This window comes from Ornithodoros turicata, chromosome 7, assembly GCF_037126465.1.
Source record: "Ornithodoros turicata isolate Travis chromosome 7, ASM3712646v1, whole genome shotgun sequence".
NCBI lineage: Eukaryota > Metazoa > Arthropoda > Arachnida > Ixodida > Argasidae > Ornithodoros > Ornithodoros turicata.
The window spans coordinates 10419581-10442838 of record NC_088207.1 but is presented as its reverse complement, the minus strand read 5'-3'; the positions used below and the strand labels follow the sequence as shown (position 1 = coordinate 10442838).

Here is a 23258-nt window from a genome sequence, read left to right as displayed (position 1 = left end):
ATCGGTACAACTCTCCGATGGAGCGATACTAGTTCGTGAAAAGCAACTAACACTGAGCAGAGCATAAACATCTGGTCTGAGGGTGGAGTGCTGGTACCTTTAACCCACTAAACCAGTAATATCCCTAGGATATCCCTACAAGGTCGTGAACGTCTTGAATATATGGGCATACCTGTGGTATATCCCAGAACAACATTCGCGTTTGAGTTTTACCTGGTAAATAACAGATGTCCCAGGTACATAGAAGGATATCGCGCTTTGAATGTTTGAAAAGCAACAGCCTGCAAATCCCCAGGGTATCCAGGGAAGATCCAGTAATATCAGATTTTGGGCACTGATATTGAACCATTGAATTGCGGGATGTCGCCAGGACGTCGCCTGGAGATATACGGATAAATGTGACGTTTGACATTTTGTTTCGACAGCAGCGTTTTTCTTGTGCTGAGAGCAAGCAAAAACTTCTGTGAACCTTAACTAGGTATGGGGAACAACTAAAATCGTTCTATATCTCTATCGTTCGCGTGCTGCTGCCCGTGGAACGTATTGTGTGGGAGAGATTTATTAGACGGATTTCACATGGTACTGGAACGTATTTATCTGTGCTGAGCACTCGTCAAGCAACAAAGGAATCAAACCAATGCGATCACCTTTACAGCTCCACTCAGCAGGTAATCACATTAAAGACAATAGCCTGTATGAAAAACACAATATTAGATAGGAAGGAATGTCAGAAACGTTATTGTTTATACCTTGAATCTGCGGATACACGAGTCAATTGCAAAGACGCACTCAGTCACCGTTACGAATGTCTAACGCCGAAATACTCTTATAATGAAGATGCCCCAACAAGTTGTATTTTAGCATATGCTGCGGCCATTCGGCAACCGAGACGCTATTGTTAATGCTCTGGTCTCCCTCCGCGTACGCGGTGGATGGGGTCAAACAGGGAGACTGCTCTTATTTTTAGAGCGTGAGCACCTCTAACGTTTAGTAATTAACATATGTATATGATTCGTAAGTATGTACCTGCCATTCATATCACCGTGGCGTCGTCACTTTTGATGTATCAAGTAATAGCACGTGCACATTATAGTCAACTTTAACAGTTCAGAGAACGGTTCATAAACGTCCCACATTTGTTTCAATATCCCGATGTGACCTCGCAGGGATATACCTGCGACGTTCAAACAGTGCCCATATCCTGGTCTCGTGTATGTCGCATGCATAACTATGGGATATTCAGGCTGCTCCCAGGGACATCCTATTGTCCAAGATGGGATGTCCTGCAGACGTCGTGAGGACATCTGTTGTTTGTTGGGAACGTACCTTGTGAAATATTCGTGCTAATAAAACTTGCGATAGTGCTTCTCCTTCTGTCTGGTGTCAGCTATGTTCTGGTATGCCCCATGCGATGTGCGGACAATATTATCCACTGGGGGATATACAGGGTGTTTCACCTAAGGTGATAAAAAATTCTAACTGGCGATTTGGACGAACTTTTGACAAATTTTAATTTAGGTAAATTTATTTTGTTCAACTGAACTTTGAAAATTGCCAAGCGAACGTCACCTTTTTTTACAGAAATAGGAAGTCCTTCGTGGGTAACCACAGACTCAACAAAAATTATGCACAGTATCGCAACAGAAATAGTACAAAAAAATTAGTGAAAATTACGCTTTAGCCCCGTCTGCTTGATTTTCGCAAAGAAGAACGCGCCGTAGGTGCGTGGAGAGGAGGAAGTGTCCCCGCCTCTTGTTTTAACTTTCGTTCCCCCGCTTTGACCTTGATGCTGGTGACTACCGACTTATCACAAAGAAAACCAAACAACCGTCTTATCACAAGGAAGGAAAAACAAATGAAGGCGGGGACATTTCATCCTCTAGACGCACTTGCCGCGCGCGCGTTTTTGCGAAATTCAAGCAGGCGGGGCTAATGCGTAATTTTCGCTAATTTTGTCGACTATTTCTGTTCGATACTGTCCAGAGTTTTTGTATTGTCTGTGGTTATCCGTGGAGGGCTTCAAATTTCTGTAAAAAAAAGTGAGGTTTGCTTGGCAATTTTCAAAGTTCAATTGAAGAAACAAATTTCCCGCAATTGAAAATTGTCCAAAGCCTTCCTTAATGGTGGCAAAAGGTTTCAGAAGGTAATTGCCGAAAGTCCCACAATCCTCCGGCGAGCTAGAATTTTTATCACCTTAGGTGAAACACCCTGTATACGTTTGCGACTGCACAATGTGAGATAACGCAAAGGGAGACACGAGAAAACACACAACTAGGACAGACGGCGTTCGCGTTCTACGACTGTAACTACGGTATGTTGTGTTGGAGTGGATTAACAATTAAGGCTCAACATCGCACTAATGCCTGACGCAATACTTGATGTGGCCATTGTGGGACTCTTGACAGTTGGCGTGGATCTCAAGAGTGTTCCGAAAAGCTCTGACGCGTTGCAAACACGTTTAAGCACCACATACGCAATGCAAAACAAAACATAAAACGCTGAGGTTGAATTCAGTACATAATTTCAATACTTTCAATGCATCCAATGTCTTGTTTTGCTTTCTTTGTTTTTCAAAAAGTACATTTCATAATATGCATTTAAACTATGTTGACACATGGAGTCGAACTCTAGGCCCTGAACGTAAGTCACTAGTGAAGGAGCGGCATATACGGTGTACGAGGGTGGTTCCATAAGTTTCTGGCCCGACAAACGTTTAATAGTCATAGAGACGAAACAAGTGTATCACTTTTCGACATAGTCACCCTTAACTTCGAAGCACTTTTGACACCTTTCAACCAGCATTCTTATACCCTTGAAAAAATAGTCCGAAGTTTTGTCCGTAAAATGCTGAAAAACTGCCTCTTGCACCTGACTATCGTTTTGAAATCTCCGTCCTCTGAGATCCCTCTTCAAGTTTGAGAACAGGAAGTGGTCACTGGGTGCCAAGTCTGGACTATAGGGTGGGTGGTGGATTTCTTCGAAGCCGCACTCCTTCAGTGCAGCCTTAGCAACAGAAGCCATGTGGACAGGGGCATTGTCCTGGAGCAACCGGACACCTCGACTCAACCTGCCGCGCCTCTTTTCCTTGATGGCGTCTCGCAGTCGATGCAGGAGTGAAGCATAATAAGTCGCATTCACTGTGGTGTTCCTCTCTTTGAAGTCGATGAGGAGGATCCCGTGACAATCGCAAAATATTGTTGCCATGATCTTCTTTGTGGATTGTGTGACCTTGGTTTTTCTTGGGGGTGCTTCTCCTGGTTTGCGCCATTCCATCGACTCCTTTTCGAAAGGGGATCATAGTAGAGCACCATAGTCTCATCGCCTGTGACAATTGACTTCAATATTTCTTCTTCGTTCTCTTGACAGAGCTCCAAAAACTCTTTGGCACAGACGACGCGCTGTTGCTTTTGAACTGACGAGAGAAGTCGTGGCACCCATCTCGCACTGACCTTTTTCATGTGAAGGCCCTCGCCGATGATGCGAAAAACGGTTGTTTTGGAAAGCCCCCAGCCTTTTTGAGATTTCCTTCACCTTCAGGCGCCTGTCGCTCAGCACTTCCTCCTCGACAAGAGACAAATTTTCATGTGTCACCACTTCCACTGGACGACCATCGCGTGGATCATCTTCAATGGACCCTCGCCCCAGTCGAAACTGCTTAGCTCAGTCTTTTACCGTTGTGTACGACGGAGAAGCTTCCCTGTACACGTTGTCCAGTCGCGCTTTAATTTCTTTAGGCGAAAGTTCTTCTTTTGTCAAGAATTTTATCGCAGCGCGGTACTCGATGTTTTTCCATTTGAACTGAACAGTGCACCATGGCTGTTTGAAATGCCGCTCTCCAACCAACAAAAGCATGGAGAGGGTTGAAGGTGGTGCTCCGGCCCTCCAACAGATGGCGCCACGCGTCCTTAATCGCATTTTCAAATTCGCGCGCATTTTCTACCTCGGGCCGGAAACTTATGGAACCACCCTCATATGTATACAGGGTGTTTCACTTAGTGCTTGAGATAAAAATTACAAACCTTCTGCGATACTTGTGAAGGTTTTTGCCGCCCAAACAGGTGGTTTCCATCAATGTACTTCATTAATTTTTCTAATTATCCTAATCGAACTCAAAAAATTCCTAATGTAAGGTAACGTTTTTTGCGCTAATTAGAAAGCCCATGGCCACAACACCCCATTTCAGTCACAATTACAGGATCTTTCACGATCTTTCCACAAAAAATTCGACACCCGAAACCTGCAAGTCCGTTTTCGGATTTCATCAGTGGCGGCGCTATCGGCAAGGCCCGAACTGTGCCCGAAGTCACTCCCATTGTGCATGGAAGCAGCACGAGAAAAGCAGGACAAAAATAAAGGGAGGGCGGGGACCGGCCCAATCATGCATTTTGTCTTCGCAAGCTTATCTGTCCGTGGCCATCAGTTACCGATAATCACAGACATCGGATGTTCTTTGCTGTTTTCTGTGTTGTCCTTTCCTCCTACCCATACTTTAGGCGGGGCAACTTGGACGAGCACGGACTTGATGAGCGACGGTTGTTCGGGTGTCAAATTTTTGTGGAAAGATCGTGAAAGATCCTGTAACTGTGACTCAAATGGGGTGTTGTGGCCATGGGTTTTCTAGTTCGCGTAAAAAAAGCTACCTTTCCTTAGGAATTTTTCGAGTTCAATTAAGCTAATTAGACAAATTAATTGATGTGGATCGGAGGAAAGCAATCCAGTGACGGTAGAACAAGAATGGTTTATTCAACCGTCCCGCGCAGAGTGGGCTGAGCGCGCGCGCTATATGCACGTATGTTGTCGCTTTCTTTATTTGCCAACATTAATGAGGTACACTGATGAAAACCACTGTTTAGGCGGCAAAAATCTCCACAAGTACGACGCAAAAGGTTTCTAATTTTTATCTCAAGTAATTTTTTTTTAAATAATTGGGGGTCACTTTTAAGTGAAACACCCTCTATGTGTAGAGGAGTGGTAGCTCTAGATATTCAGTTGCTCTCTCGATAAGTATGAAATACGAAGCAATACACAAGTAAGGTTTCCCTCGCAGTTTATGAAATACAATTACAGGCAAATTTTCTTGAAATTACGATAGTTCTATAAATTTTCGACTGCTAACAACAACTCCAACCAAATTGTTTCAGATCTGTGTTCAAGCTCAATGTGTCCAGAATACAACGATACCGTAAGAATACAGAAGACGAACTAGACCCCCGGGACAGACTTCCGAAGACTTCCAAGTTCTTTTTCCAAGGACAGTCGAAACACCGCGCACTATTAGTAGGATGTGAATGTAACGTAAAAGTAAGTAAAGTGTAATAAATGTAAAATCGTGTGTGTGTGTGAATCGGAATGAATTATATTACATTTTATATATGTATGCAATTACACTTTATGATGTGCTCGAAAGCTCCTGCACATGAAAACGTTTGCCTACAGAAGGGAGGCGGGTGGGTATAAGCTAGTGTCTGTATCCCATACGCAAACTCTGTGTCATGGTGTCTACAAGCTAACTCCCGGCATTTGACCTCACCGTCGGTTTATTTAGTACACAAATGATAACGTGTTAAACAAGGTGTACATCACAAAGGATTTTCATTAGTGCAATATAATACGGGGAACAATAATAAATCTGCAGTTATTATTGGTGCTTCCTTTTTCTTTTATTTTTCTTTTTTTTTTTTGAAGCCTTTTTTTTAAGCCGAACTCGGGTCATAAACTGCAAAGATATGTGTGCTGATTAGGTGATAACAGACGAGCGACAACAACAACTTTATTTTCAGAAGGAGAGTGGGAGGTTCATCGCCAGAGGCGATACTCTACCCCATTGCTGGTGGGGATGTGGGGAATAAAATAATGAGCCCCTTCACAATAACGATCGGAGTGCGGTGGTGTCCAGGAATGTCAAAAGTGCTTTTAGCGCTGATCGTTGCTGGGCTGGATTGGGCCAGGGACCAAGCAATTTCGAGAGGGAGAAGGGGACGAGAGTCCAGCTGACGAAGAGACTCGGAGAGTGAGGTCCTGGAAGGTTGGTAGTGAGGGCAATGAAGAAGGACGTGCTCCAGATCCTCAAGAGCACCACAGTGGCAGCAGGCGGGAGAGTCAACTTGTCTCAAGCGGTAACGCCACTGAGCTGTAAAGGCAACATCGAGTCGCATTCGGTGGATTAATCCAGCATCTTGACGAGAGGTGTTTCGTGGCATGCGGAAAGCGAGCGTTGGATCAACTCTGCTCAACATAGATGGGGGAGAATGTCGGTTGTCCATTGGCGGGAAGCCAGGAGTGTCACGAGGCGTCGCAGAATGGAACGACGGTCTCCTCTCAGCAGAACAATACTTGTCCGTTTCCGATACGAGAGTGCTGCTTCTGCGGCGCTGTCGGTCTGCTCATTTCCCACGACACCACAATGGGCTGGAACCCACTGGAGAACTAGCCTGTGGCCTGCTACGTAGACAGTTTGGTAAGCCATTAACACATCTGTGACCAGGGGTGCGGATGGGCCTCGTATGCCGGAATTTTCAATAGCGTGAAGTGCAGATTTGGAATCTGTGAAGACTGCCCATGCCCGCGAGGTAAAGTCATCGATGTGTTGTAGGAAGAAAAGGCTGGCATAGAGTTCCGCAGCTGTTGAGGAGGTTGGATGTGAAAGGCGTCTTCCTTGCACTACGCCTTCGAATGGTATGACGAATGCTAAGGCGGACTTGTTGTTTCGGGATGCGCCATCTGTATATCTTGCCGTGAACGTAGAAAACTTCTGGTCAACCAGAGCATGAAAATGGGCTCGAAGGACTTGAGGGGAAACCTGATCTCTTCCTTCCAGAAGGCTCGGAAGGCTTACGAAAGTCGGCGGTACCGGCAGAGCAGGGGGCTTGCGGCGGTATAATGTCCTTAACTATGAAGTCAGTGAGAGTCTGGCGTGTCCTCTGCGCTACTTGATAGAGGTCGCTTTCAGGGCGATATCGAATTTTCCTGAGGAGCGGGTGACGGGGAATGTGAGCTCGCAAACATAGGAATTGCCGAGCCGTTTCACGTTCACGTAGAACCTCAACCGGTAGTTCACCAGCTTCAGCCAGGACTTGCCGCGTTTCAGTCATTCTTGGAACTCCGAGGCTGCGACGAAGGCTTCGAGCAAACAGGAACCTAAGGGTATTTAATGATGTTGTTGATATCCTGTGCAGGATAGGAAGGCTGTAAAGCACAGTCGCCCTCACCAACGCCGCGTGAACTGCGAGCAGGGAACGCTGATCACAGCCCCATCCTGAGCCAGAATGATGTTGAGTTGCGGGGAGCCATCGCTGCACTTTAGTTTCAAGGTGTTTAATGTGGCGAGTCCAGCGCAAGTCCGAGTCGATTACCACGCCAAGGAAGCGGTGGAAGCGGACCGGCTCAAGCTTCTTTGCATCAACCCAAAGAGGGAAATTGATCATAGCTTTGCGCGTGAAAGGGAGCTCGACGCACTTTTCGGGGGAAAGGTCCATCCCAAGGTGCGTGAGGTACGTGTGTACATTATTTAAAGCAAGCTGCAGGCGGCGCCGTATAGCTGGGCGTGATTTTTTTACTGTCCAAATGGCGACGTAATCGGCATACACGGAAAATGACACTTTGCGAGGAATTACTGATTGTATGCCGGCCATCACCACGTTAAAGAGTGTCGGACGCAGGATACTTCCTTGGGGGACTCCTTGAGGAACAGGATGCTGAGGGGTTTTGCCTTGGGACGTACGGACAGCGACAGTTCGGTCCGTAAGGAAGTCTTGCAGCCAGATGAAGAGGCGACCGGATACCCCAAACGAGCGCAAGGCGTGTAGCACACAAATGTGCGAGACGGTATAATATGCGCGCTTGATGTCGAGGAAAACCGATCGGACGATCCGCCGATGGGCACGAGCATGTTGGACTGTAGAGACTAGGTCGTGAACTGGATCCATGGAGCTTCGGTGGCGACGAAATCCAGCCATTTCTTGGGGGAATGCACGTTGTTTTTCGAGCCACCAGTCGAGGCGATGCAAAACCATTGTCTCCATCAGTTTTCCTTTACAGCTTGTCAGGCTCACAGGATGAAAGGAGGATAGGGCATTTGGGAGCTTGCCTGGTTTCAAGATGGGAACAACCAATGCCTCCTTCCAGGTAGGCGGTAAAGATCCCTGTTGCCAAGACGTATTATACACGTGAAGGAGAGCATCGAGTGACCACCCGTCAAGGTTTCGTAGTGAGGCATAGGTGATCTTATCGGGACCCGGGGACGAGCCGGCGTTCACAAGCTTCAACGCTGCCTTGAGCTCGATTAATGTGAAGTCGCGGTCCATAACTTCCGGTGGACGAGGGCAGTCTTGGTGGATTTCAGCCGTCAAACTGTGGACAAAACTGCGGTGTAACGGTGTCATCGAGGCAGCCGCCGGTGTCGTTAGTACCACACAGAAGTCTGTCGCTAGCGTGTTTTCGTCTACACCCTTAACGATAGCCAAGGCCGCGAGAGGATTCTTTTGAGGGGGCGCCTCCTTAAGAGATCGGATTGTCCGCCAGATCTTCGTGGCCGGCTGAAACGGTGAAAGATTGTGACACAACTTACGCCAACGCTTCCGGTCCTCTTTCTTAAGTTCTCGTGTTACTTTAGCTTTCATCGGGCGGTATTCCACAATGTCCGTAAGTTGCCCTGTCCGACGAGCCGTTCTTTCTGCTCGGCGACGTAATGCTCTAAGGTGATTAATAGCGGGGGAATGGCCGATATGGCCTGTTACCCTTTTAGACGTGACCACCGCGTCCTGAATACCGCGGGTAATTGCTTGAGAGAGAGCCTCTGGGGACATACCGGTGTGCACAGATGTTCTGAGGCCCTCACGAAAAAATCTCCAGTTTGTGAAAGAAACCAGTCCAGTCGTTGCTGAGAGTGGGAGTCTGTCGTGTGAAATATATAGAGGAAAATGATCGCTACCTCTAGTGTCGACGTCCGCAGCGCACGACAAGTAGCGAATTATGTCGGTTGAGCACCACGAGAGGTCCAATACATCGAGTGACGTTGGGGATCGCATTTAAAAGTTGGCTTTCGATTGTTCAGCAGGCACATGTTATTATTCTCCATTGCCTCCAACAACCTCCTTCCTCTACCGTCCGTCCTTCGGCTTCCCCAGGTCGAGTGATGGGCATTGAAATCACCCAGCACGAGCGCCGGGGCTTCCAGAGAATCAAGTAGGCGTTCGAGGCCAATCCACGGGACCTGCACTGCGGGACGTATATAGATACTGACGACCGTTAACAGTATAGTGCCAAGGCGGATTTTGCAGGTGACATAGTCATAACAGCGATGACAAACTGACCCGATGGGCGCGGCAACGAGGTCATTACGAACGTATAGCGCTGTTCTGCTCTCACAGGATTGATGAGATCGATAGATTGTGTATCCATTAACGGCGATGTGTAGAATCCATGCCCTGTTCGCATACAGCTATGAAAGGGAACTTGTACTGTTGTAATGTAATTTAAAATCAGGGAGCTTGTTACGCAGGCTTCGAAGATTCCATTGCATCGCCATGGCAAAGATAATGCCTCCAGTGCCAGAAGCGCTTGGACCTCGGGCAGTTGCGAAGCACCAGGAAAAGCAGAGACAATTGCCTTAAGGGCCGCGAGTACCGCTGAAAAGAGTCCCAGAGAAGGCACATCTTCAGAGGTTGATGAGGGTAACTGTCTCCTCGTGCCTGCTTGTTCCGTCACACTGGCGTAAGTGTGTGTAATCTGCCTTGATGGACGAGGAGGCGGTGGGTGGCAGCTTGTGATGGGCTTAGCCGCGATTGTGTTCAGCGACCCCCGTTCGCCTCGTTGAGATCGGGGTGGTAGAGCAGGAAATTCTTGTGCATTTGTACCAGGCGGGAGTGTGGCACTACCGCCCCTAGAAGCGTCAGACGGAAGTCGTAGTATGCGGTCTTGGTGCCTTTTGGTGGCGGCAGTCTTCACAGGACACACAGAAAATGATGCGGGATGGCTGGATTTGCAGTTAGCACACTTTGGCTCTCTTTTATTGTTGCAGTCTGACCTCTGGTGAGGCCCGGCGCATATGCCACGCCGTGTAGAACCTCGGCAATTTCATGCAATATGGCCAAATCGTTGGCAGTTGTAACACTGCATGGGGCCTTCTATGTACTCTCGGACTGTGAAGGTCTGAAATCCGAGGGCAATTCGGTGGGGAAGACGGAATGTAGGTTCAAAAATCAGGATAACGCTCCGTAACGGGGTAAACACATCACTGCCATCTTCTGCCATGGAATGCCGAACCTGTCGCCGTGCAGATAAAACCCCTGCGTCTTTGAGATAGAGCACGATGTCGTCGTTCGAATACTCTCTGGGCATATCATATATCTTTCCCATACTTGTGGCACACGATTTGAGTATTGATGGTATCACCGGAATCCAAGCTAAGTACTTAGCTGACAAAAGGTTTCGGGCAGCTGCTTCGGATCGTACGGAGACAAAGAAAGAACCATCTCGGTGTAGCCGGTGATGCATAACCTGTTGTTGGGCTAGCAGGCATATCTCACTAGCGACCGCATTAGGATTCACCTTCCAGAAGGAGAAGTCACTAGTTGCTGGTGGAAATAGTATGGGAATACCGCCGGCTCGGTTCTTCCTGTAGGTGAGAGTGGTGAATGGGTCATGAAGAGAAGTGGCAAGGCTGCCATCGTTCATCTCATGTGCTTGCTGAGGAGCTGGCGGTACTGAAGTGTCCATGGTGTTATCGGGAACATTCACGGCCTGTGGACTGTCGGGGTCACCGGAGGAAGGGCTCCCTACCCGTTGTCGTTTCGCAGGGCTGGCGGGGACCTGCTGACCTGTGGGAGGTGTCATGCAGATGTTGGACCTCCCGTCCAAGTTACGGCGGGAGGTCCGTGAAACGGTAAAATGCTCGTTTCAAAAGGCTCCGAAAAAGCCTAAGGGCCCCTCCACTTCCAGACGAGCGACGAGAGTACTGTTGCAAAGACAACCTAGGCAGCAGTGTCCTGTGGGTTTCTATGGAGTGATGAATTTGCGATGCGTCTGTGATTTGTCTTGTCACAGCTTTGGATTTTGCGTGACCCATGATACCTCTAATGAGTCTTAATGACGTTTGTCATTAGCCGATTGGTTGAGGCGTTCGGCAAATGAATTATTATTCGTTCGGAAATGTTTTAGTTTGAAAATGAAAAAAACGAAAATTTGAGGTTTCTCGAGCTTTAAAGTTCATATTCATTCCACTACTCATCGGCTTTCGAACTTCATGCAGTTTGAATGTTCCATTAGAACTGACCTGGAAGGGAGTGATACTACTACGATGGTTTTGCACATAAAAATGCAGTGGTTCTGCACATAAAAAAGGCAGTGAGTTCCTTCGAAAGGAACTCATCTGCGTGAATATCGTGTGTGCCTTTACTGTGTGGCGTGCAAGTAGTAGATCCTCCTTTCCTTTGTTTTTTCTTAATAAATATATCCCCCCATCCAATGGACAGCACTGTTAGATAGTCTAGGTTTCCTAGAATTATTCCTTTACTAAGATTTGTTTTCAGGCATCGGTTATAAGAAGGAGCGTTCTTATAACTAATGGTTTCTACAATTTTTGAAAACCTAACTTCCCACAACCCGGGAACAACAGGCTCGAGGAACAACTCGCGCTCAGAGGAACAACTCGCGCTCAGAGAACTCAATGCAACATTAAACAAAGTTTTATTCCCTTGTCAGGAAGTCGAGACACAAAGAAAGTGCTTCGTTTTACGTGACCCCCTCTTTTATACCTGCCGTGTTCAGCCACGCCCCTTGCTGCCACGGCGACACTTGCGTGCCCCCTATCGCTTGATACGATATCCCATACTCACTTCGGAAGATCGAGGAGGATGTCTTCCGCTTTGGGGGGCAGCCGTGGTGCCTGCGGTACCGGAGAAGCCTGAGGTTGGTGGGTGTCCTCTTGCAATTCATGCGGAAGGAACTTCACTGACCAGCGCAGTGTTGACGTCTGTGACCGTGCGGGCAGCTTCAGTACAGGCGAGACGGAGGGGGCCTCGGCGGTGGGTGGTCTGATGCACCTCCGGTACCTGGCATGCCGGACACAGTAGTCGCCTTTGTTCTGCTGTCAGGAGCTGTAGGGGATCAGCCGGGTGCCGCTCGGAGAGAGTTAGTCCCCGGAAGGGGGCTGGGGTGCGGCTGAGGTCGTCCCCCGTGGAGAGGTCGCGGCTGGGCAGTCCATCGTGAACGAGATGCCCAGGACACCGGCCGTCCCTGGGACACCACTGTCCAGGTGGCCACGGTGGCCTAGCCGGTAGCTCGAGGAGTGTTCTGTGCAGGGCGGGATCGGGAGGCTGGACGATGAGGTGAAGAGACGGGCTCACGGGTCCTCGCAGTCCGGCTACGCGTTCCGGGATCCGAGCGACGCTGCATGTGCGCGAGGGGCAAAGGGAACAGGGTAAGAGAACATCCCCAAGCCACCAGCGCCTGAATGGCCACTCCCTTAAACAGGCATAGCGGAAAACTGCGAAACAGAAATCACACCAATATCACTAAACCGTGAGCACTAGGTCCTAGTGACCGAAATAGTGGAGGCTTCGTGCATCCTGCGAGGTATGTCCTAGGTCCAGTCGTAATGACTGGACGTAGGTTGGGGAACGGGATCCGGGTCCAGGTCCTGGAGGAAGGCAGGTTGCAGATTGGGCTCCCCTCTGTCGGGGTCTCGTAGGTGGTAAGACTTCAGGTCCGAAATGTGTACTGACCCCGTTTCTTCACCCGTGCCACAGCGGCGAAGCCTGTAAGCAGGCACTCAGGCGAGGCCTGAGGAGCACACATTTACCTCGAAGGGGCCATTCCACCTATCTACGAGTGAAGCTGCAAAGCCTCGTGATGCATCACTGAGTGGTTGCGTCCGTCGAAGGACAATGTCACCAACGCTGTAGGAGAGGTTCCGATGTCCACGATTGTACTGGCGAGTGTGGTCCAACCTTGCGACGGCCAGATTCTTCCGAGCCGTCCGAGCTGCACCGTCCAGTCGACTCCGGAGGTCCTCAGCAAACCTTGAATAAGCAGGCCGGGTACTGCCATCCCGGAGGCAGTGTGTGTGTCTGTGCATTGTCATCAAGCAGAAGAGATACCTATGGCGGCGTGTAGTCGAGGCGTATTTCATAACTCGGACATTCAAGCGCCGCCCCAACTGACCAATGTAGCACTCACCACAATCTAGAGGAATAGAATATATGGCGCCTAAGACGCAGGCAACAAAAGGCTTCTTCTGGCGAATGCCACACCCCCGAACATTAGGCTCTTCATTGACGTGGGAGCAAAGACTTTGCAACTTACCTGGAGCAGAGAATACAACCTGAATATCAAACCTGGCCACAATTCTTTTATATTGGGAGATACCCTAAGCGCATAGGGTATATGAACATAGGACTGGCTAGAAGTTCCATGAACGATGCAACACTGATTCCAACACTATTTTGGAATGAAACTTAGGGGTGCGAAGCAACTTAGGGGAACTACTCCGAAAAAGACCTGTGTCATGCCCCTAGCCAGGCCAGTGGTCATACCCTATCTTGATAGGGTATCTCACAATATAAGAAGGATTGCGGTCAGGTTTGATATTCAGGTTGTATTCTCTGCTCCGCGTATGTGGCGGCCGGTGGACAACGACGAGGATGGACACGCGCCTGGAGCACCCGCGACAGGTCCACCGGCGCGCCCATGGAGATAGGCCACCGTCATTGCCTCTCCGTGGCGTACCATCATCGCCGGTCGGGACTCATGTAGAGGGTCACCACCGAAATGGTAAAAATACTGCCGTTCTACCAGCTTGAGTACGGAACTCTACTCTTTTTTTATTTTTCTTCTTAGAGCAAACGTGAGAGAGAGGAGCAAGGGAAGGGAGCTCGCCGCTTGTGCCCGTGGAGGATGAGAACAACAACAACAAATAAACTAATTACAGCTACACACGTTTGCTCAAAAAAACAAAGGTAGAATTTCCTACCCAGGCTGGTAGAACGACAGTACATCTACCATTTCGATCCAATCCCAGCACGCCTTCTCCTCCGCGGGTATAAGCGGTAACATCCGTTTCCCTTGCTCCTCTCTCTCATGTACGCTATAAGAAGAAAAGGGTAGAGTTTCCTACGCAAGATGGTAAAACGACAGTAGTTCTACCAGGCCCAATCCACGCTAGCTTCCTCGTCCGCGGGTATAAGCGGCGGCGCACGTCCACTGAGTATCGACCCGTATTCAGCATAGTTCATCATCTCATCATCACGACAGATCTCCACCAGTCCATTGCGCCTTGCGGTAGTGGGTCGCACCTCATGTGGCGAATTTCCCCATTCATCATTATTAGTTTATTTGTTGTTGTTGTTCTCATCCTCCACGGGCATAAGCGGCGAGCTCCTTTCCCTTGCTCCTCTCTCTCACGTTTGCTCTAAAAATAAAAATAAAAAAAGAGTAGAGTTCCCTACTCAAGCTGGTAGAACGGCAGTATTTTTACCATTTCGGGCCAACCCACGCGCGCCTTCTCCCGCAGGTATAAGCTGTGGCGCCCGTCCCCCCTTTGCCTTCCTCTTCTGTCTTATCCTGGAGTAGCCGCACAGTTGACAGCGGTTGTACGTGCCAAGTATAATCGAGTACAACGGTTCCGCATGTTAGAAATGGCCGTAACGGCTGAAACGCCGCCATCATAGTGAGCCGCCATTTGAGTATCAGATGTCGACGAGCCAAGTTTTCGCCTCGGGATTGTAAAGCGCCCAGATTGAACTGTTGGTGAAACCGCGAATGAAAGATGAATGAGAGAATGAGAATGAAAAACACACGAACACAGGTGCTTTCCAAAATCTCGTCTTTTCGCACCCATTTGCTAAATAAAAATGGGCCATTTTTATTTAGCAGTTGGGTGCGAAAAGACGAGATTTTCTACAGTCTCTTATTTCACATAAATTCAGTTAACGGGAGTTACTTCATAGTTTCCTTAACACATTCGAAGAGAAGCAAACTGTTGCTAGAGGGCTTTTTGTAGAGGAGCATCTTGCAAAGGGGTGATGGCAAGTGTTCGTCCAGCACACCGTTCTGCTCAAAATAATGCCGATTTCGTCACTACTTGATTGTCGTAGTGGTCAAGTGCACAATGACTTGCTTCATCTCCTGGCCTGACGAGTCTCTGTAGGTTGGTGGGCTCAACATGGAAGCAGAAATTGTGCCTGTCAAACCGAATTATGTGCAGCACATCTACTACAGTGTATAGGCTACCACATGACACATAGATGACACTTACATGGCCCATCAGTGGAATTGACCCTTTCTCTAAAATGAGAATGTCATTTCTGCGGTAAGTGCATGTGTCAGCAGTGGCGTCTGTTAACTTTGTAGACACTTGTTCGAAAGAGAACCTGAGGACAGGCTGGTAGTTCATTCCATGATAGGCAAGCCTGAGCGATGGGCAAGACACGTAAACAAACACAAACACGAAGGCTCAAAGTAGGCTCAGGCTGGTAGTTCATCACTGTTCACTGGCTGCGCCATTGATGTTGATGTGCTACTTCCGCCTATGTCATTTTGGATCTCGAAGCATTGTTGAAGCTGGTGTCTGAGAGACAGAGCCTTGCACACATTTCGAAAATTTTTGGTTCTTGATGCGAGCCGCTTGAAGTACTGGTGCTTTGACTCGAAGCGCATTGTCCAGTACTGCTTCAGAGGGCCTAGCAACGAAATAAAGCGAGGGTAGTGCACAAGGAAGTGCAGCTTTCGTGTCATGGCCGCCTCTGTGTACCTTGTTGTGAATTGTATCAATAATTCCTAAATCTGCTCCCGCAGGTAGCCAACATATTCACTGGGAATTTCTGGTGCAAAAATTATGTCTGCAATTTCACGAAATCTCAACAAAATATCCCAGTCTGCATTCTGCTCAGAGATCAGTGTTACCTAGCAAAAACGAGAAAAGTCTTAGGAGACATCATTTTTGTGAGGCCGTTCCAACCAAGTTCGCAGTGCCATTCAGAAAAGCACGGGTAAGTGGTTCGGGATTGTTTTTTCTGTCGTGCAATCCGTAACGAAAGTTATCTATGCATTCGATATGCATTTCCCATATATGAGGCTTTGCAGGACATGACGCAACACTTGCTCTCAAGTACTTTCTAGGATGCTGTGCAAACAGTCTGGAGGCAACTGACAAGTCACATCGAAATATCTGAGTTCGAGCAGTGGAGACGCGGGGTTCACACCATACATGCGCTTACACGAAACACTGTTAACGGCAATAGCCGAGAGATGTTCTTGATGCATCGCTGTGATACGCACGTACAATCGTCTTCGCTTGTTAGAGCAGCAAGGTTCCGTTTTGAAGCAAGGCAGAAGCGGCAGTCTTTTCCTTTGCTCAAGCAGCATCTAAAGCCCCCAAGCCTGTTCAGAGAAAGGTTGTCGCCGCAAAATGCAAAGGCACGGACCTGCACCTGCTGTGTTCCACTTCTGAACACCACACGAATACCCGTAGACTCTAAGTCAACGAGATCCTTAATGAGAGATTTCATTGCTTTCTGGAGCCCAAACTGTTGCACATGGATGTATTTTGCAAGGATCGCTAAGTGAATTAATTGGAATTTCGACCGCCACCGTGAATGAATGTTCAACATGCCACGTTTTGACCCGAAAGGATTCACGATTTCTACCTGGTCTGAGTATAGAAGTAAAAATAATGTGAACTGGCTATCCTCGTGAAGGACATCTTGGCAGTGTTGCTTGAAGAAAGACCCGTCAGTGAAAGTTCTGAGTGAACCTTCATCGTCATCAGGACGTAGCTTTGCACTTCCGGGAGCTCGCAAAGGTGTTTCAGTATAGCTCCCACTGGTACATATTGAAATGTTGTATCTGTCCCAGGGATGCTTTCTTTCTGTGGTTCAACACAAAGCAAGATATTTTTCCCGTACTTCTGTCTTAAGTGATGCGTTTCAATCCCTGCAAACGTATCGACGAGGAAATCACACTGCAGCAGTGAACGGATGTTGTCCGACAGTTGAAGAACGGAAAGCTTCTGCGACGAACATCCTGCATATGATCTCACCAATCTGCACCGCTCAAAAATCACACTGACCACACTGTGGGGTAGGCTGTGCATTTCGGCAACGTTGTACAGGAATATGGTGGTTGTCTTCTTGACTTCGTTACAAAAATGTTCGTGTGAGAACTCTGACTTCCATGATTGTACAGTAGTACAATCATTGTCGCTGTTGTAGTCACAGGCGTACGCGGCTACCGTTCAAGCGTGATCGATTTCACATTGCGCAATGCTTGCGCCTGAGCCTCCAGCGACGGATTCTCCCGTGGTCCCTCACTGCTTGGGGTGCTTGCGGTACAAATGACTGTTGTAGGCTGCACATGCTCTCTAGGTATTCGGGCATCCATTAATGCCACAGGTGACGTTGAAGTTCGGTTCCCTGGCATGGCAAGACCAGATGTGGTGACTACGGTAATAAGTCTTCGCAAAAAGAAGGGACATCTTGGACAGTTGGTTGCACTCATTGCAAGCCTGCGTTGCGTTGCGTTGTCACGATGTCCAGCTGTTCTATCGCAACGAAATTTTACCCTGAACAGCCCGCCGTATACATGATACGTGCAATACTCAAGGTAAATAGAAATGGTAGCGAAGCTTGCATTGGCCACCACGTCTTCAAGGGCGGCCATGATCAAGACCGTCAGCGCCATCCATCCGTTGCGGGGCCTACTACAAATCCCGTCATAATAACGTCATCTGCTACGTCATCGTTTCCTAAAACGCGGGGCGGGCCGGGCGCTCGCGCTGCGCGTTCCTTCCATAGCGGTGTCGAGCCGCGGAATTTCACAATCGCTGTTGAAAGCAAATCGAAGAGCAAAAGCTCATCAACAATTTGTAAACAGAGAAGAATCAACGCTAGCGACATGCGTGCAACAAAGGACACAGGAGACCAGGTGGGGGCCTGCTTTCTTTTATCGCAGGTAAATTTTCCGTGCTGTTGTAAACAATATAAATACACAAGACAGAATAATGTGCAAAATAACCAGTATGGCAGTCCATGTACTGAATAAGCACGAAAGGACAATGTACAAATTCCAGCAAACACAGGTGGAGCCCAGGACTTTAATGCCCAATGCATGCTGCTCTACCTGTCCTCATGTACATCTGGAGCTTTCCACATATTTCTGGTAGAAAGAAGGTGGAAGTGAACATATCTGGGGCACTTGAAGCTCACAATATATCATATTTGCATACTGTATGGTGCTATGTCTGCCCACAAGTTTTGACATTCGTAACGAATGCTATGGGGGAATTAGAAAGCACAAGTCAATTAGCTCAGTTTAGAAGTCAGTGATACTTTATCTTGCAAAACAGCCGCAATAATATCAGCTTCCAGCAATTACAACCTTGTTCAGTGTGTACACACCCTGTTGATGACTACTTCTACTTTGATTACAACAGCATTTTTGTATTAAAGGCATGTCAAAGCATCGACAATGTTCTGTGCTTCTGCTATTTTGTCCACATTTTGCCATGTGGTGTAGATTTTCAAGCTGCACAAGGTGCTTAGCCCTACACATAACTGCGCGTACATACTGGCAGTTGTATACACAACGACCGAACTCAGCGCAGGATTCAAAATATAAAATTACATGCTAGGGATCTATCTACAGAGGTTTGCACTAAATACATATCAAAGAGTGGGCAAACAGCTGAAGATTCAAAATAGAAAATCCATGCTAGGAATCTATGTACATAGGGATACACTTAATACGTACCAAAGAATAGGCAAACTGCTGAAGATTCAAAACAGAAAATGTATGCTAGGTATCTATGTACACAGGTGTACATACACTAAACATATAAATAATAGGCACAGACTACTGAACTCTGCACGGCTGTCAAAATACAAATAGCACAGTAAGGAGCTATGTGCAAATGTGCACTATGACAAATCGTATGCTACACAAGAATGAAAGAATTACAAGAGATCATGTGTAATCTAGGTTACAACTGAAAGCACTGGATAGAAAACAGAACCGTGCATATGCTGTTGCATGGAAAGAAAATAACTTCTGGTTACTTCACAACAACGTGCAGAGATTACGAACTTAGTATGGCTGCCTGCTGCAATGCCTTCTGACGTAACGTACTATTTCGAACTTCCTCATTCCCTCGTCGTGCAAACCAGAACAGTCGCAACCTCAGAAAAAAGTGAAATGAAAAGTGAAAGAGGTACGTACTCGTGAGTGGTGAATAAAGTGATTTCTTGCTGCTATCTACTGTTTCGCGTGGGTTTTTGCGGGTTCTCATCTCCCCCAGACATGAGCGGCTTACTTCGCAGAACATTTCAGGAAGCATGTAGACAGCGACGGGGAGGGGCGGTAAATAGCTTGCCGTTGCTGGCCACCAAGCAGCATTTTCAAGATTGCCATAACCAGCATCAATGCAACTATTGTGCCACATCAGCATCAAGGCAGCCCTCATGGCATCAAGGCAGCCCTCTTAGCATCAGCATCAGAGCGGCTCTAGTGCTAACATCAGCCTGAACAGCTCTGTTAACATTAGTATCAGAGCAGTTCCATGTGTTAACATGAGCATCAAGACAGTGTCCCCAATCACATCAAACCTGATATCACTCGTCAATAGGGAATACAGTGAACCCTCGTTATTATGACCATGGTAGTTCCCGAAAATTTTGGTCATAATGTGGAATTGTCATATTAACGAGGGGCGTTTGCAGAGGTTTCACTGCATTGTTCCCCAGTAGCATGGTCGTAAAGCGCGTATGTCAGATTATCGGGGGTCATATTAACCAGGGTTCACTGTACACCCATAAACGTGTATTACCACGGCAGTGCCACTGCTACTATGTTTACATGCTATATAGTACAATGTGGCTTAACCTTGTTCTCTACACAACCTGTATATTGTTGTCTCCACTCTGCTAAAAATGCTTATAAACTCAGCATATAATGAGCACATAGCTACTGTGGTACTATTGTAGTTTCCTATCTTTTAATTCATTCTAGTCGGGAGTACTTTTTATGAAAAGCTGTCTTCCTGTACTCAGTGAGTACCCCAATAAACGTTGAAGCTGAACCACATATTTGCATCATGATATTGCTCAAAGTATATACACCTAGCATAACATAAAAAAAAACGTCCCAACAAGGTACCAGATCATGCCTCTGAAAGACATTCCAGTGACATGATATGGATGCTTGTTTTAACATCCATGAGATGTCCACTCTGACGATTGTGGACGTCCACAGGCAGTCCATATATCCTGGTGAGGATGTCTTGCAGTCATCCCAGGGACATTTATCGTTTACTGGGGCTTCTCCTTAGCAAACTCAATCAAGTCCTCGCTTTCGGTTTCTTGACGATCACTTTCTTCAAACTTGACCTGTTACACTACAAGGTCTGCTCAAGCATTTAGATCAGCTTGCTTCAGTAGCTAGGACCTCGCCGACTTCTTGTCTATCCTCTGTTGCTATGGCCCGGTTTCACCAAAGCCGATTAACATTTGAACCGATATCGACGGTACCTTTACTTGAAGTTTACGCTTAACTTTGCTTTACTAAGGAGAGTTATTGTCGCTAAAACATTCATCAGGTCACCAGGTAACGTTTGTAAATAAAAAATTAGAATCAATTTGGAGTTCTAGCAACCCTTGATATCTGTTCAAAGTTAACCATCGTTGGTGAAACCGGGCCTATGTCTCGTAAGTCTATGTCCTCAGTGCCCTTGCGGCGTAACCAAAGCTCCCACATCATAAGCCAATTCTTCTGTGATAGCACAGATCAACCCACTGGCTTGCAAGAACCTACTTTCTTTTAGAACTCATATTTACTTAACGCAAATCAGCTTCAACGGGCGCACCGAAGGTTCTTGTTCAATGAACATTACCCACCTACTCCTAGCAAACATTCTGACAGAGTACGCCTTTTTTCCTTAGGGTGGTGTTAAGCGAAACACAACTGGAAAGAAATAACCCCTTTTGTGGCTCAGACATATTAAATATGCAACGCATATTAGATTCCTACTACAAATTAGGTGCGGTACACAGAAGTGCATAACCAAAGTTCAATGACCCCTCATTTGGAGTGTAACACGTAAAAACTCCACCAGAGCTTCCAGAAAAAGCGTCAGCGTTGCGAGGGCACACCCTACTAGGTGAATGCACCCCGTAGCAGAAATATCAGACGTGCGTATCATCTTGGGACGACTGCGGCGTCTTTTCATCCGTGGCACGGAGACATTCCAGTATCTGAGCTGATCCATAACTCCTAGGTAACGAAAAATGCCACCCTCAAACATCTGAGACATTATCTTATCTACGGCTCGAATATACGGGGACCCTTTGGGCATCGTCCAGCCGTACGGCACCGTATACAAGTTATCGCGCGAACGCACGAGGATCTCACCATGAGGTGCTACGGCCCAGCTCATGTGGTAGTCAGTGCTGAGGAGAGCATGAGAACCGTGTCGTACGCGCTGAATGCACTCTCTCCTAGAGCCGATATTAGTTATCTGTTTGGAGTATACGCTTCGCCGTATGGCTCGGAGAATGTAGCTGCTGGGCTGATGCAGTATACTGTGGTACACGCTCATGTTGTTAATGCAAACGGCAATCTTGCCGTCGGTTAATGCATTCGCTAAACGGTCCAAATCATCTATAGCGTAATGGGTCGGGGGCGAGTTATGGTACGACGTTATGCAAGCCGTGTAACTCGCGGATATGACCACGGACGCGAGAAGCCATCCCGCTATAGCGAGTCTAGCTGATAGGTGTTCGACCTTATGAATAAACGATTCGTGAAGAACTACTCCAATCGTCCCCAGCAACGCTGCACTGAATGACCGGCGACAACCTGCTCTGATGCTTACTACAGCGACGCAAATTACAGCCACACCGATCCACAGCCACGCGACAGGCTCAAATGGAAGGATGAGTCGCGAGAAGTGCGATATCCTGACCGGGAAAGGAGGATAAAACGTGAGGGCGTCATATCTGTAGGGACGCGAAAACGCCACATGGTTCCTCAAGTTGGACGTGGGGAAGACGTTCATCAAAAGTATGTCGATCACACGGGCCTGCACGTCACCAATCACACCTCTTGTAGTCGAACCATCGTAGCCAGCCCTGAACGATGTCTCGTTGGAAATCATGGTTCTAACAGTAGCATTCTCTAGAGACATCATGATTTTCAGCACTTCACTTTGCTCTGTGTATGCGCAGGCGTTTGTGAAACGCTCCCCATAACCACAACACGCGACAATTTCCGCACCATTCAGGGATCGAGGCGTATTGAAGTACTCACGAAGGAAAGCACCATTCCACTCGAGATTCCCGAAATCGTCCCAGCGTTCGACAAGCCCAAGTTCCTGCGTTTTACAGTTTGCGTAGCTGCTTCCGGCTGCGAATGCAGAACGTGATATCCAATCCACGAACACCACTTGACAAAACGTTGTGCTGTAATTAGCCTGTAGTGGTAGAATCCACCTTGTTTTCCCTGTCAAATGGGGAAGTTTTTCTAGGTCACTGAGAAGCGCGCCTTCCGAAGGTCTCCAACAAAGCACGAAGAAGTCTGCCCAAGAAGCTCTCTTCCGATGACCTACTGTGCGAAGAACGTCGCCGAGCCCGAGGTCAGGTTCCAGTGACCAGTACGCTGTCAACAGATTAGGCACTTTCCATACTCCGTCGTTAACGGTCTTGTAACCGCGACCGCAATTGTGAATGACGTGAAGCGATTGCGATCCAAGCCCCTTCCGAAGTATCTGCTCCAATGGGAAAGCAATGGCTGTTTTCAGGACGACCGCAGAGAGAAGAAAAAGTAGCTGCATCATCAGGCTATTGCATTGGCTTGCAACTCTCCCTGGAGCTCCCTCCTAATCTGCACTGTAAACCACCGCCGGCATATCGTCTGTTTCGTGCTGGTTAGCGTGCCAACTCATATTTGCTCCTCTATTGAAGTTTAGCTGATCCTGACGCCGGATACGTCAGACAATACGTTTCTATGTTTTGGTCATAATGCGTTACCATGACAGAATATTCATCACGTGCCACGCGCTCGGGGGATCCTTAAACACGGCCTTTCACACCTGCTTAGGGAACAGTGCTTACACATTAAGTCACGCATGTCTCTATCAACATTGTATCACTTGTAGGGGGTGGCAAATATTTCGCATATATTGAACGGATCATGTTGTTACTGGGTCAGACATCAGCATGGCCCAGAATTTCAATCGATTTCTTGCGTGTGATGTCTGGGGCGCACGTTGAACG

General features: G+C 47.7%; 1 protein-coding gene across 1 annotated transcript; it reads right to left on the bottom strand.

Moving 5' to 3' along the window:
• Window positions 1-21055: 21055 nt before the first annotated feature.
• LOC135400438 (probable glutamate receptor) lies at window positions 21056-22141 on the bottom strand. Its single transcript, XM_064632271.1, has one exon. It carries the CDS (start codon window positions 22139-22141, stop codon window positions 21056-21058), a length of 1086 nt encoding a protein of 361 aa, XP_064488341.1.
• Window positions 22142-23258: the final 1117 nt, after the last annotated feature.